This window comes from Dermacentor albipictus, chromosome 9, assembly GCF_038994185.2.
Source record: "Dermacentor albipictus isolate Rhodes 1998 colony chromosome 9, USDA_Dalb.pri_finalv2, whole genome shotgun sequence".
Classification (NCBI taxonomy): Eukaryota; Metazoa; Arthropoda; class Arachnida; order Ixodida; family Ixodidae; genus Dermacentor; species Dermacentor albipictus.
Window position 1 is genome coordinate 30,609,602 of NC_091829.1, and position 15,698 is coordinate 30,625,299.

General features: G+C 49.0%; 1 protein-coding gene across 1 annotated transcript in view; it reads right to left on the bottom strand.

Annotated features, from left to right (window-relative positions):
• Positions 1-15,698, bottom strand: part of LOC135912749 (phospholipid-transporting ATPase ABCA1-like) — a 135,773-nt gene that overhangs the window by 116,458 nt on the left and 3,617 nt on the right. The window contains exons 2-11 of the mRNA XM_065445282.1: positions 15,402-15,678; positions 13,316-13,478; positions 12,109-12,138; positions 11,978-12,010; positions 9,669-9,683; positions 8,200-8,406; positions 6,276-6,523; positions 4,766-4,860; positions 4,058-4,145; positions 1,839-2,024 (exon numbers count right to left, since the gene is read on the bottom strand). Coding sequence (XP_065301354.1) covers positions 1,839-2,024; positions 4,058-4,145; positions 4,766-4,860; positions 6,276-6,523; positions 8,200-8,406; positions 9,669-9,683; positions 11,978-12,010; positions 12,109-12,138; positions 13,316-13,478; positions 15,402-15,678 — 1,342 coding nt within the window. The remainder of the gene's footprint in view (positions 1-1,838; positions 2,025-4,057; positions 4,146-4,765; positions 4,861-6,275; positions 6,524-8,199; positions 8,407-9,668; positions 9,684-11,977; positions 12,011-12,108; positions 12,139-13,315; positions 13,479-15,401; positions 15,679-15,698) is intronic.

The following is a 15,698-nucleotide window of genomic DNA, read 5'->3' on the forward strand; positions in this document are numbered from 1 at the left end:
TCAGCACATGAACATGAACAGCTTCTGCGGCTCTCAAGTACGATACACAGATTACGCCGACTGCAATGTCATGGAGTCTAATATCGGCTTCACTTACGTTGACAGTACAGCCTCGGACAAGGGAGCATTTGGGAACAGGTACAGCCTTTGACAAAAGCCGCAAATTCTTTAGGAACGAGAATGCTGAAGAGTCCTGGGCCGGGTCTTTTGTATCGATGCGTTTTTCGATGCGTTTTCGGATGCTATTACCGTTCGCGCTTCGACAGTGGTCAGAGCGAAGGTCCGCCCGCGTTATCAATGGAATCAGCCTGTTGCAAACTGTGGATAAGAGTGACACAGAATCGAGTGGAAGGCATCGCTGCAAAATAGCGTCCGTGGAACTCTCTGGTTCTGCAAAGATATATAGGGTAAATGTTTGTCTCCCTTTCCCTTTCTTAGACAAATAAACTAACCGAACCAGAGTAGACAAGCCGTCAAAAAGCCACAGCAACGTCATAACGTGGGGCGGAAAGTTGAGGGCTGCATAGTCGCCCAAGTCGACTGGACAGGTCAGAATCAGTTTATTCAAAGCAAAAATTGGGATAAATACTTGATAAGTATATGCAGAAGGAGGTCCCGTAGTTAGAAACTGAAACGGGACTTCCTGTGGCAGGTGGTCTCGAGCTGCCACTAGGAACATACTTGCTCAGTGAATACACGAGAACACTGCCTCCCGAAACATTACTAATTAACCTACCACTGGATTTAGCCATTAATCCGGCGATATGCTTCGGAAGGAAAATAATAAAATTCAGTGGCGCTCTCTCATCGACAACCCAATGAACTGAAACTTGGAGGATAAGGAAGGCACTTGGAAGGCAGCCAAGGACCGCTTAGCGAGCGGTGGAACGGCCGGAGCCAGAGGTGATAGGCGTGACGTAAATATACGGGAGGAGCGCAGGCAGTACGAGTTTAGAGGTCAAAACTGGAGTAGCTAATGTTGCAAGATTAGGAAGTGGAGTTTGAGCCCTTAAAACAGTTAAATTTCGGCCTGGAGAAGCAGAGCGAGAAAAAAAATTTTGCACACAGAACAGACAAGGACGTAGAGAACACATCACGCGCGTTCGAGTTGTGTTATCTTCCCTACATCTGTCTGTTCTATTTTTTTTCTCTCTCTCTGCGCTTTTTCTTTTGTTCACATGAATCACCAGCAACTTACTCAGTTCACTCTTATTACTTAGTTGGTGTCACGGTAAGAGGATCGCAGTCGGCAGAGGATTAGGCAAAGTGACGAGATCAATACATATGAAGCTATAGTATCGAGGACGCTGTCGGTCGACGCAGGAAGCTTGGAAGCCGAGACTATAGTGCAGCGTAAGCATATACTAGCTGTAGCGCAGAAGTAGACCGGAGTATTGGAGTTATAGACGAGCATCGACTGGAGAGTCCTCCGTCCTCCTATCAGCGGGCATTAGAATAAGTTGACGATTCATTGTTTCCGTGAATCATTGTTCCGTGAATTAGAATGATGAATTCAATGTATAATATTAAATCATAAGATAATTTGTCATATGTGACACAGTTTTGTATTTCTGAACTTCCACTGATTTCTTTGACTTTGCAATGTAGTGAGATCTGCAGAATGTAGTATTTTGTCGTGCCGACTTGCTGTCATAATGTGATCCCGAGGTGAAGACCCTGTCAGGAGGCATTGTTGCCTCCTTTTGCCGCGCCTCGTGGACATCCTGTACCATCTATGTATGTCCGAATAAACTGAATTGAATTGAATTGAATGGTTGTGGTCGTGATGATCACGATCAATTCGGCCACGTTCACGAAGATGAGAAGTGGGCACGCACCTCGAAATAGGCGAGTAGGCCCCGCTCGTCGGTGAACGGTCCCGGAGGCGCGGGACCCCGGACGGCGGCGTGCAGCTCGTACCGCGCGCTGTTTCGCAGCCGGTAGGCGTAGCCGAACAGCGGCAACGCCAGGGCCACCCGTTGTCGCGAGCGTAGCTCTCCCAGAAACGCCTCGCACGCCTCCACCTGCACAACGCGGCGTTACCTGTAGGACGAGACCAGCGTAAACGTATACTAGCTGTAGCGCGGGTGTAGACCGTAGTATCGGAGTTATAGACGAGCGGAGAAACAGGGCTGGTGGCGACCTGTTTTTGACGGTGTGGTCCAACCGTATGCGTGGGCCACCCGTTGTCGTGAGCGTAGCTCTCCCAGAAACGCCTCGCACGCCTCCACCTGTACATCGCGGCGATACCGGTAGGAGGAGACCATAGTGCAGCGTAAACGTATACTAGCCGTAGCGCAGAAGTAGACTGGAGGATCGGAGTTATAGACGAGCGGAGAAACAGGGCTGGTGGCGACCTGTCCTTGACGGTGTGGTCCAACCGTATGCGTGTGAGAAACGTTCATGTATTGCACTCTTCGCTTCGAAAAGCCTCGCACGCCTCCACCCGCACAACGTGGCGATACCGGTAGGACGAGACCAGCGTAAACGTATACTAGCCGTCGCGCAGAAGTAGACCGGAGTATCGGAGTTATAGACGAGCGGAGAAACAGGGCTGGTGGCGACCTGTCTTTGACGGTGCGGTCCAGCCGTATGCGTGTTAGAAACGTTCTTGTATTGCACTCTTCGCTTCGAAAAAGAAGAAGAAGAAGACGGCAACGCGGCGATACCGGTAGGAGGAGACTACAGTGCAGCGTAAACGTATACTAGCCGTAGCGCAGAAGTAGACCGGAGTATCGGAGTTATAGACGAGCGGAGAAACAGGGCTGGTGGTGACCTGTTTTCGACGGTGCGGTCCAGCCGTATGCGTGTGAGAAACGTTCTTGTATCGCACTCTTCGCTTCGAAAAGAAGAAGACAGGACAAATTTTACTTTCGCAATGATTATACCGCCATCAAATGGTTTTAACACCATGGAGAGTGGAATGCAGTCATGCGCTCAAACACCGCGTGTAGACGTCGTCATTATACTAACGTCACGTCTACGCGTATCACGGTGCGGCGCGTTGGCACGTTCATTGCTATCACTGATGTCAACCTATAGGAACAGACACAGCGCAACAAACTCCTTTTTGGAAGTATAAATTCTTGTCCCGTATATGAATCCGTTTTCGACAATTTTCGTACTTCCTGATGTAAGTATTCAGTTGCCCACGCTTGTGTCTGCAGAGCGTTAGATTGGTGCGATGCGAAGAAATTGATATCTGTGTGCTCTGCATGCTGGCGAGATTGAGAGACAATGTCTGTGACCAGCCGAAACCACAAGGTCGCCCGGGCGACGCTGCATTCTTCCCGGTACTTTGAACCTATATAGCATCAGCTGTGTTATTACTTGTTGGGCAGATTATTACTTGTTGGGTTCGGGCGCTCTAGACGGAATTCGTGGAGACGACTGTACGTTCACACTGTGCGCGTGACCCACGGGGAAGTGAAAGAATTCTCGGAAATGAAGTTAGGTACTAAAGAAATGTAAACGCACGAAAACGGCCACGTGCGCAAACGTTCACGCACTTTGGCGTATACCGAAGCGTCCACGCGCTGTGCCTTCGGGCAACAAGAAAAACAAAAGCACAGAAGATGCGAGAACGCGTCTCAGAATTCTGACATGCTGCGACGTGTGTATACTCCCGTCTCACAAACTCTATGTGCGAGGAGCGCAGAAGGGCTCGTCCATTGTCAGCCGCCACAGTGTCGCCTCAGTGCGGGACGCCCGAAAAATATATACTACTGATGGATCATAGGCACACAAATGGGCAAGCTCAACCTTGCTCCGAAACACGCAGGTAGCGGTTCTTTGTTCCTGATTGGCTGAATAGGACTCGTAGCTACGTTTACGTCTGTGCAGCGTCGGGGAGGTGGAGCAAAGTTCTCATTATCGTCTGTTCGGGTCACAGTCTGCAGTGATTCGCGTTAACTGTGCGTGCGTGCGCTGTCTTTTTTTTTTTGCTCGCCAGCAGAATGCGGCAGACGCATGCTTGATGCTTGCGCGCGTAGGACGCGTACGTGTAGCGGCTTCATTACAATGGACGGATCGAGCGACTACGGTTTTCGCCACGTACCAGGTCTTCCTTGAAGATGATCGGCGGTATGGCGGTCTTGGGGGAGTCCTCCTTGGAGTACGCGTGCACGATCAGCAGGTCGCTCAAGCTGCGAAGGAAGGCAGCTATGCGGTAGAAGCAGAAACTACATGCTGCGAACTTGCAATTAACGCATTTGCGGTGAAGGCGGCATGGGCAAATCGAAGGGACTCGGAGTGTTTCAGGATAAACTCGACCATTGCGACAGACTGTACGCTCCTGACCAGATGCGTGTTCTATGTCTATTGGCCCACCAAGAAAGATGCCGATCCAAAGACTCCTTTTATAGGTCTTCCAGAATTCCCACGCATACAACTAGATTACAACTACACGCAACTTGAGATGACCCTATCTGCGTCATCTCTACACACAACAGCCCCGCAGTGCCATTTTCTTTCCAGGTTAAATTTAAGGAACTATATGGTGAAAGCATGCATGCTCAAGGGGCGTATAACTTCAAATGTTCAGCACGTGCCTCGTATGGGAATGCGAAGGACTCGGGACATTCCGGGATGCGTACCGGCCTAAGGAGGCGAAATCGTTTGAGGACTGGGTTGGACCACGGGCTAGCGTCAAAGAGACACTTAAAGGGCTACAGAAGCTTCGCGTGTGCTGGAGGTTTCGGAATCCACGGTGAATTAAGGCATGAAATATGTGCGCGGTGTCAATGGCATCAGCGCGAGTTCGTACCCGTGCAGGGCTTCCACGTCGTACGAAGGCCCCCACTTCACGTGGACGCTGACTAGGGTCAGCATGCGGACCTTCTTCATCGCGATACGCATCGCCTGCACAGACAAGACACAAGACCTTAGGTGAATGACCAAATGAAACAAGAAGAAAACGAAACTATGCATCCAAGAAGACTTATGTAACTCTTAGCCCGTACCAAAAACAGAGCCAGCTGTTAGAGCAACCTCCCTGACGCGACACCCTCGAGTCATCGCCATCTCCGCGACGATAATGACAGTGGCAGCATGACGAGACAACACGATTACCTTCTCTTGTTCTGTTCAAACCTTCTCAACAGTTTGAACCGAGGTCGCACGCAGCGTAATGCCGTGGGGCGCGAGACAGAAATTGTCGGAATGAAAACGCAACAGCCGACTATCTTAAAAGAAAAGGTTACTTGTCTTTACTATAAAGACAAAACAGGTTTTATTTAATAGAATGCTGATGTAGTGCTATCACCTGTTTCTCCCAGAAGAAATCGTACACGTCGTTAAGAGAACTGAAGGGCGGTAGTATCGATGATAAAGTAAACGGGTTAGCTGAAGCTACAATTCTGAGTAAGTGGAAAAAGTGAAGTTCGACAAGACATGCGATGCGTAGAAGACAACCGGTGGTCTACTATCGCTTATCTGCTCAGAATCTTTCAGTGGAATAATCTGCTTGCTTTGGGCTGGTTGAACAGCTATGCAACACGTGCGCTGGTTAATGTCATGAAAAGCGAATACATAGGGACAAAATAGAAGTGATGAGACAATACGTGCGAACAAACAAGCAAAACAAGAGGCAAAAACAATATTTACAAAAAGTCATTTAGCTGCGTTCTTTACGTACCGTAACAAGATACGGAACCATGGAACCTAGCTATTCCCTGCACTTCCGCGGCCGTATGCGGGAAGCACAAATTCTGCATAATCAAGTCTCTACTAGCTCTTTGCACCGGGGCTGCTCTAAGAGCTTCTCTCTGTGCCACAAAAAGTGTTCTGTCTAGGACAGATGGATGGATACTATGATCGAACGCCGCTGTTAAAACGGAGCGGTGGCTTGCGCCACCAAGCTCTATTTTTCTTAATTTGCCGAATGTCTTACCTATCTTTTTTTTAGCGGACAGTAATTTCTGCAGCACACTTTCTGACTCATAACCGAGAACCCTAGTTTTCTGCCACCAAACCTCCAACCGCCTTTTACTAATCTCTTATTTTTTCACTTTCCGGCGACAAACTGTCCCCCCTCCCCTCCATCCCTGGACCCCAATGCTTCAAGGTCAGCGGAGCCTAAACCGACAGCTTGGGAGATATCTTCACATTCTAACAAAACCCCGATGGCAACGCCACCTGTAATGATGATGATGATGATGATGATTTACTGTCTCGATGTGAGCGCCACCTGGCGCAGGAGAAGCGCGGTAACGAGGCAACGTATATGTTTGGCCGCAGTCACCACGCCACATTCTGGCGCGTATACGCGCACGCACCCTGACGAAGTCCACGTAGACGGGCTTGAGGTCGACCGGCAGCCGGTCCCAGTCGATCTCGACGCCGTCGAAGTTGAACTCGGACAGCCAGTGGCCCACGCGTTCGGCAAGGTGGGAGCGCCTGGACGGCGCCTCCGCGCCGACGGTCAGGTTGTGCACCCCGGATCCCTCCAGCCGTAGGGAGAGCACGAGCTTCAGCTGCGGGTGGCTCGTCTTCAACGCGTCCATGTCGCGCACCGACTTGAGCCCTGCGACGTACGTCTGCGGTTGTACGCGGCCCCCAAGTTTTGGCCGAATCTCCGCATCCTATGCATTCATGGCACACACATGTATACGCAAGCGACGTCTGCCAACTCTCGAGCTGTTCAGCGGCTCTCGCCACGAGAAGAAGCTTGGCAAGCAACGGAATGGACGAAAATTAAAGACGGATGCCGACGTCAACCTGAAGTTCTACCAGTTCACCGTGACGTCAACAACCTATTACAGCGCCTGTACTTGGGTCCAGCTAATTGCCGGTAAAGAAGGACTACATTGCATTCGAAAAGAAATAATTCAATCTATCAAGTTTCTGCAAATTTTCCTGCCCTAAAATGCGCAAACGAAATTGCCACTCTGCACAGACTTTCAACGTGTCTCATACGTTGGGAATTGTGCGGTACGAAAAAGCTTCGATAGATCTAGCGGCGGCGGGCCGCTACGGCAATGAGTCCGGCTTCATGCACCGTTGCTGCGCTTAATATTGATGACGTTGACACGTACAGTCGCGGACAGAATATTATGGACCATGAAATCTAAGAAAAAGCTGAATATCTCCGCAACCTCACAACTCAATCTGGTATTTGCATTTTGGACCTCGACTAGAATATGCTAACAACGTTGTCGTTGGCAGTTTTACTGGTTACTGCTACAGGCTGCTCGGGAATTGAACGTTTTCGGAGATCCCGTGGTCCAGTTTATTCTGTCCGCGACTGTACGTCACACCCTTCTGGCGTTTCTATTGCTCAGCCACTGCATACCACTAGCGCTATACTGCGAATAGTTGAAACCAAATCCGAACTCCGTCGCGGCCGACACCGCCACAGGATCGCGATTTCTGCGACAGCGCATGCGCGACCGGAATGAAAATGGACCGAAATATCTGCGGCGGTTGCCGCCGGATTCGCAAGCAATTCGCGGCGCGATAGCACGGTATAGAACGCTACGCAAAAGCAAATATAATACTTTTCAAATGCCTCAGATGCACATTAACGCTCACGCATTTTCCTTCTTCCCAAGAACCATTAAAGAATGGAATGAATTACCGGCGTTAACGCGAGAAAGCAGCAGTGCAGAACAATTTGAGAAAAACTTTAAAACTACATTGCAATATGCATGCACGTGTACGTACTCACCGTTCTGTCTGTCTGTCTGTGTGTGTGTGTGTGTGTGTGTGTGTGTGTGTGTGTGTGTGTGTGTGAGAGAGGGAGGGAGGGATCGTTTGTTAACACTGCTTTTATAGTCTTGTATTATTGATCGGAGTATGTGCAGAATATTTCGCTTATGTATCTTTTTCGTTCACTTATGTTCGCCTATTCATGTACTGCCTTATTCATGTACTGTACTAATTGCCGAAATACTGCTATTGACCTGCTTTTTTGTGTGTGAGCTAGATGTATTATTGGAATGTTCATGTATTGTACACTAATTGTTGAAGTGCTGCTTTTGACCCCACCCTGTAACGGCCGAATTCATGTACTGCCTTACTCAGGTACTGTACTAAATGTTGAAATACTGCCATTGACCTGTTCTTTTTTGTGCTACACGTATTATTGGAATATTCACGTATCGTACTAATTGTTGAAGGTGCTGCTTTTGACCCCACCCTGTAACGGCCGACAGGCCAACGGTACGACTAAATAAAAAGAAAAAAAAACTGCACGCGCACCGGTGTCGTCCTCGGGGAACCGCAGCTGCTGTCCGTCGGGGCTCAGCTGGGCGGTCATGTAGACGAGATGGGTGCAGCAGTGGGCGCACAGCTTTCCCAGGTCGTAGTCCTTGGGCGCCGCCCGCAGCAGGCTGGACGAGTTCCAGTAGCACACGACCGACGTGCGGCCGCTGCCGGTCGCGCTGACTGCTGCTGACCAGCCCGAGTCTGCGACGAACAAGGGCGAGCGAGCGTTATCGAAAGACGCGCTCGCCTCCTTTTATTTATTTATTTTTTGCCAGTAAGAGCTTGAGAGCGACGCCAGCACACCTGCAGATTCACCAGGCGTAGGCTGCGAAAGTATACGCGCCAGTGAACACGTCGCTATAAGGTTTGTTCGATTCAGAAAAAGGTGCACGGCACCTCAAACGAAAAAGTGCACGGGGTGCCGGGTTGCACCCACCCGCTGCAAGGTTCAAGGGTGCAGTGCACCGCGGCGGCACGTTGCATTTCACCCCGTTCAATCGAACACGGGGGTGCAGGGTGAACTGCTGCACCTTGGGGATTCGAGGGTATAGGTGCAGTGCAACGTGAATAGGTGCAGAAGGTGCAGAGAAACTTGGCTGAATCGAATAGACCTATAGAATGCCGAAGTATTCATCCACAGGTAAATGGGCAGCTGGCCTGGCCTGCCCGAGGTCTGGGGTTTGAAGAACACAGGGGAACAACGTAAAGGGTTGTGGACGGGAGATCAGGAAAGGCGACCGTAAGATTGGCGACGTGAACGGGAGGAAGACACACAATGAAGAGCACGTTATACTTGATACTAGTTTAGCTTATCGCATATAGAAGTCATTCGATGATCAGTTACAGCGAGCCAGTGGTTATCGTGGGTCAGAAGAGACGCGGAGGGACAGAAAGCACGAGCTTGACAACACTTGCAACAATCCCATTTTAATGATGATGCTCGTATAATCCACCCTAATAATGGGAGTCAAGAAAGAGCTTTAGAGTCAAGGCACGTTTGAGATTTAATTGACGCAGTTTGTGCGGTGACCGTTGAAGGCACGTTTGAGATTTAATTGACGCAATTTGTGCGGTGACCGTTGCCCTTGATTGTTAAGAATCCATCGCGCCATCAGTGTGATCTCTTTTGAGATTCCTTTGTGCTTTTTTTCACTACAGTGTGAAGAATGTTGATGGCTCGGTTTAATGTGCTACACCTGCAACAATCCCATTTTAATGTTGATGCTCGTATAATCCACCCTAATAATGGGAGTCAAGAAAGAGCTTTAGAGTCAAGGCACATTTGAGACTTAATTGACGCAATTTGTGCGGCGACCGTTGCCCTTGATTGTTAAGAATCCACCATGCAATCAGTGTGATTTCTTTTGAGATTACTTTGTGCTTTTTTTACTACAGTGCGAAGAATGTTGATGGCTCGGTTTAATGTGCTACACCTTCGTGACAGTCAGGTATCTCATACTTACGGTCGTCGAGATCATCTGAAAAAGAGGACGGAGAACATCAACGAGCCAGAACTCGAAATGCGCACTTCGTATTTCCGGCTTCCGCCACCTATCTAGAACTAGAGTTTAATTCTTTTGTTGAGGGCTTGGTGCTCGAATATGCATTGGAGCGCTAGCACAGAGAGAGAAAAAAAGTTATACGTCTACGTTCATGTCATCTTCCTGCATACACGTATTATCTGAGCTGCGCTGCATGGTATTCAAAAGATGACCTCTTTCAGAATATTCCATTTTGTTCGAGAAGGTGGCCTCGATAACGAGATTTCGTAACAGCCTACACGCCATTGCAGGATAATGTTTTGTGTGGCCTAGATGCAAACCACTTATTTCGGCTGCTAAGCCATGCAGCTGGTGGCCTTTTACCTAGCCATATGAAGGTGCAGCTGAAATACACGCCGACAGACGGCGGTAGCGTCGTATGTGTTTGCATCATTTACGGTGCGCTGCAGTGCGGTACCGTAGCATGACAAATACGTTCGTACTGAGCAAACGTTGTGTGTTAGTAAAGTATAAGCAAGGTCGAAAATTAAGCTCAGATATTCGTAGAGCTTTTCCTTCGTAAGAACTACTTTTCACTCGCCGGTCGCCGTCGCTGTTAATAGCCTATGTTCGATGTCATAAATTGATCACAGTTTAGTCTTACAAATCGCTCTGGTGGCAAGAGAAATATTGCGAACACGGGCACGTGTCCCGGCGCAGCGTCTATTGCGGGCTCCGAACTGCTACGCAGATAATTCGGCGGTGCAGAAATATCAACAGCCTCGAAGATTTCTGCGACTAAAATAACGCGCATAAATCTCAGAGTCAGCTCTGCGCATGCGCGGTGGTACCGCGAGTTTGTGCAAGGCACCATACTGGTTGCCGTAACGATACCGAAGACTCCGTCCGCTTTCACGCCTACGAAGAATGAATAATTGCAAGCCTATACGCTCAGCCAACAGAAATAAGATATAAAGCGCGACCGTAGCTAGGATTTCAAGAGTAGAAAAATCGTTTTTCGCCTTTGTGTTGCTGCGATACATTGCAACAGGAGGAAAACAGCGATGACGCACTAGGGAGAAAAAAAAAAGGTTTCCACCTTCCCGTATTGACGTATTACCGCTTACGCAACGCCACGTGACACGTAGACGCGGCCGCAGCTTCGGTAGCGACATCTAGTGACACTTTTTTCAATCACAACGCGCTTTAAATACATTTTTTTCTTGTTGCATGAACGTTCTCCTTGAGGGGGTACAAATCACTGTACACGTTAATGATTATGCTGCTGATAACGCCTTTACGCCATAGACACAAGCTAAGTAAAGCACAGTCGGTCGGTGTAACAATAGTTATATCCGTTGGTTATATTGACTATGGTTATATCCAACATTACTGGATTATTTTGTAGCGATGGGTTATATCTGTGGTCTTTAGAACTCAGCATCACAAGATGGCGGCTGCTCGCGTGTTCACCTCCGGTATTGCCGTTTGTGATCACAGGTCATGGCGTGTCCGTATGGGTAATACCAATTACTTTCTTCGCGGGTACAGGGCTCTTCAGGGAGTACAAATGATGGAATAGTGTACTATTCGATTCTGTCCTCGAATCGAATAGTCACCGTTTATAAATGCGAATATTTTTCGAATAGGAACATTTCGAATATACTTCGAAACGTCAACTGCACCCAAATGAACGCAAAATTGGAGCAAGGGCACGGTAAATTTTCACCCCCACAGGCATAGTATAGACATAAAACACGAGAGCTTGCGTAGTGGAGGAGGCTCTGTCACTTACTTAGCCATACCTTACAGGCTGTACAGCAATAATCTGAAAATCATCTAAAATCATCACACTATCTGAAAAGCCCTGCGTGTAAGCAAAGAAACCAATTGCTTGCTCCTGTTCCGTCTGTACTTTTTATAAACAGCGCTTCACAACGTACGATGTAATGACAGAAACTTGCTAAATTTAAGAATACTGGGATGTGAACACCGTTTTATATTAGTTGTTCTAGCGGCTGTTCATTATTCGATAGCTATTCGAAAACAATTCGATATGCGATTCGATTCGCTTCTGGCGCTATTCGATTCGTATATGATTCGGTCTCAAAAATCACCATTCGCACGCCCCTACTATACAGCCTGTAGAGTACGGCTACCTAAAAACGTGTTAAAATAACCGTGGTATTTACGAATAGTGCCTATTGGATTCGTTATTCGAAAGTTTCGAACAATCGCATGCCCCTACTGTTTTCTATCAGAGCGCGCTTTCAAGCAGGTCGCGGCCGTACCCGATGAATGCGTGTGGTCATGGTCCGCTCCACCTGGACAGTGAGGCAAATGCGCAGGACAGCATTGAATTGTCGAGTCAGCGGAGGACCCGAGGAGCCTCAAGCGCCACGACAAATTCCTACGAGCTTACCGACTGTCTCGAGGCGGTGCTCCTCGCCAGCTGCCATATGGGAACACAATTGGAGGAATAATAATTAAAAACTAGTCATTTCAGAGGAGCACAGCAAATTTGATGAGTCGTTGCTCACATCATGCTCGCTCCATATCTCTCGTGCAAAATTTTCATGCCCGTATTTCTACATTCTACGGCACCGAATGACAAGCCGTAGTTTACTTAGTTAATCATAATCTCGTGGCAAAAATAACTCACAGAGGGTGCTGTTTCCACATCAGTGAAGCCGAATACAAACATTTATTCATTTCACAGCTGTCGATAGGGCCAAAGAGATGTTTTTTAATTTAAAAAATGACCACAGGGCTGGACCAACGCCTCATAGATAGGAGGCGTTGGCCGAACGCCCAATACAGCTGATATCTCCATTTAGTCTTATGAAATCCTGTGACGTAAGGGTAAACCTAAAACGGTGCCTAAGGCGTCCGCTTAGTATCCCCTGAATGTATTCGCATAGTTTCGGTTTTCTGGCGACTTGGCGCAGACGACATCTGCGGTCTGGTTGATATCCTTGTGCAAAGCCTCAAGTTCTTGTGCGACGAGTGCATCCGGGCGTATGACATCTTTTGTTAGTCTTTACACAACATCTCGTGAATTCTAAACAGACGCACGTGCGAAACATGATTAGGTCATCGAGTTATTTCAACGCACTATGAATGCCACGTGGAGCTGTTCACGGTGCGGTGCGGCGACCTGGATTTACTATAGTGCGCATCCCGTCTCTCGTGGACTCTCACGTGATATCTCGGTGAGAAAAGCGTATGCCAAGTCTATCCATGCTGTCGATTTTTCCATCTGCGTCGGATCTTATTGGTCCCCAGCGTAGCTGCATATACGCACTCTTTCAGACAGCCTCGAAACGCAAACACGCTGGAATTGATAAGGCAAAAACTTTGAGGCTGTCCAAAACAGCAGCCTAGAGCTCCTTTTCACCATGTTTTGTGAAATTCCGTCGCGCGTCTCGCAAAAGTCTCGCTGGACATCTTAAATGTGACGTCTGGCGTGTACCGCGTTTCCGTGTGCACATAGGCCCGCCGCGCGCGCGGATTTTCGAAAGCGCGACATATCGCTGGAGACGAGACGTCTACGCGATGCAAAAAAAAAAAAAAACGCACGCGAGACACAACCTGCGGGATATACGTAAACACACGCGATAACGACGTACGAATGTTGACGACGAAGAAGCCGACCACGCCTATGAGGATGGAGACCGTTACGAAGGCACCGGCCAGCGAGGACAGCACCCACGTGAAGCCCGGGGCGCTCGAGGAAGACTCGCCGGGCGGGGGTCGGCCAGCGAAACCCGCCTCGACAACGCGGGGGAGAGCCTGCCGAAATGAAAGCGACGCTGACATCGACAGGTGATTGCTGCGTCTGAGCAATTAAAAAAAAAATAGACACCGGCTTTATTCCACAAAATTTATCCCGACACCTATGGCACTAGTTCTTGCAGGCACTGCAATGACATCGTTAGCCTAGACCATATGCTCTGGCGTTGCCCCTCGTTACGAGGCACAGGAGAAATCAATGAAGACAAGTGGCTCTCCGCTATCAAGAGCCCCGATGCCGGGGCGCAACTATGGGCTGTCCAGAGGGCCCACGATGCGGCGGTCGGGCAAGGCCTGACTATCCCAACGTGGGAGCGGCCCGCAGCGCGCTGAGTCGCGTACCTCAGGACCTTAATAAAGTTTTGCATCCATCAATCCATCCATTCACTCCAGTGACCTTTTGACTCGCTTCACTGGTTTACTACGAAAACCAGTTAAAAAATTTCTCTGAAACTGTCTGAGTGGCCTAACGAGGGACGCCGTAGTGTAGGTCCTTGGATTAATTCTGATCACGTGAGGTTATTCGACATGCACCTAATTTTAATAAGCTTACGATAGTTCGAACGTTTTGCATTGCACCCGTGTCAGAATGCGGTCGTTGTTGTGTGCTCAGCAGCGCAACGCCATAAAGCATAGCCTTCGAGACGCGGCGCCCGATCTCGGAGGACGTTTTTTGTTGAGCAGTTCGCTCTAGAGAAACGAGATGGCGCTTTCGGCGGCGCACCACACGTTGCCTCAGTGAGAGCGCACAATGAAACTATATTACCCCTCCTGCCCTGCTTCTGTGCGATCAGCTGTCGGAAATGCAAGTGGGTTTTCGCTAAAACACTGTGCGCCATTCGTGTCGCAAAATGTGGAGCGGTGGCGAGAAGACGTGTGCAGTAGTCGGCTGTAAAAATTGTGATAGGCATATGAAGGAATAGAATGAATCTGTGTGTGCAAATTCACGGACCGCTGCTACAAAAGGGCTGTCTGTGTACGCGGCTTCCTTCGAGGATAATAAAAAACACTCATCCGCCAGCGTTGTAGCGCTAACCTCCAAGGAAAAAACTTCAACCCGGGAACGTCTGCATGAGTGAATACCGCTCGTTATACGGTTACAAAGGAAGTAGCGCCGCTTCTTAACATATACGTTTTTCGCTCGTTATCTACACACATTCGCCCCAACTAACACGCACTGACGCCCACTCAAGAATATCAAGAATAATAAATGTATCAAGAATAAGTGAACGGGCGCACGCTTGAATCAATGCGCTGAAGCATGCATGATGGCGACTACACGGACAGCACAATAATGTTCGAAGCTGGACGTTTCGTAACGGTACTAACAGTAAGCGACTGATCGATAGTACGTATTTGATGCAAGCTGTTACAACGTACAGAACATCTACGTTACAAGCCTTGTGCCTAGCCAGAACAAATCTATCGCAACTGAGCACACCCTTGAGCGATCAGGCAGAAAATAATCAGATAGTGAGCACCTGGGGAGTTTTACTGAGCCAGAAACGTGACAACCCGCTTCTTAGAAGTATTTGCTACACAAGAAACGAAGAGCTAAACACGCTGATAATGATTCAATTCATAAACGGAAAGTAATAATAGCTTGGCACACATATTTAGGCGCGCTTTTAGAACGAGCACCAACTGCGTTGCTCGCGCCTTTTGGACAAAGCGTAATGAGCTGCGAAAGCACTTACATGTCCTTTGAAGCTGTAGCCAAAGTTTCGCGTGTCGTCCAACCAGTCACCGTCTACGACATCCACCAAAACAGAGGTTTGCAGAGCCGCACCGGCGTCATGCACATGCTTTATAAACACTGATACAGCTGAGGCAAGCAATGGACGCGTCACCTCGTGATCAAACATGGCAGCGCCCACGGGGTCTCCGTGAAAAGGGTCCATAGTTATTAGAGCCATGACCTACCGCGTCTCGACGTTCCTGTTGCTGCCGTAGGCGGTGGGCGATGCGCGTTGCCTGCTTGCGCACCCTGCGTTGCTGCTGCTGCTGTTGCTGTTGTTGCTGCTGCTGCTGTTGCTCTTGCTGTTGCTGTTGCTGTTGCTGTTGCTGCTGCTGCTGCTGGACAGGAGCGGAGGGAAAAGGCACTGCCGTCGCTACGACGGGTGTCTCGGGGACGCCCTCGGGACCGGCCTCGTTCCCGGCCTCCTGTTCTTCGGCGACAGTGACGACGACGTCATCATCTCTGCGAACGCGTGAGAAGAA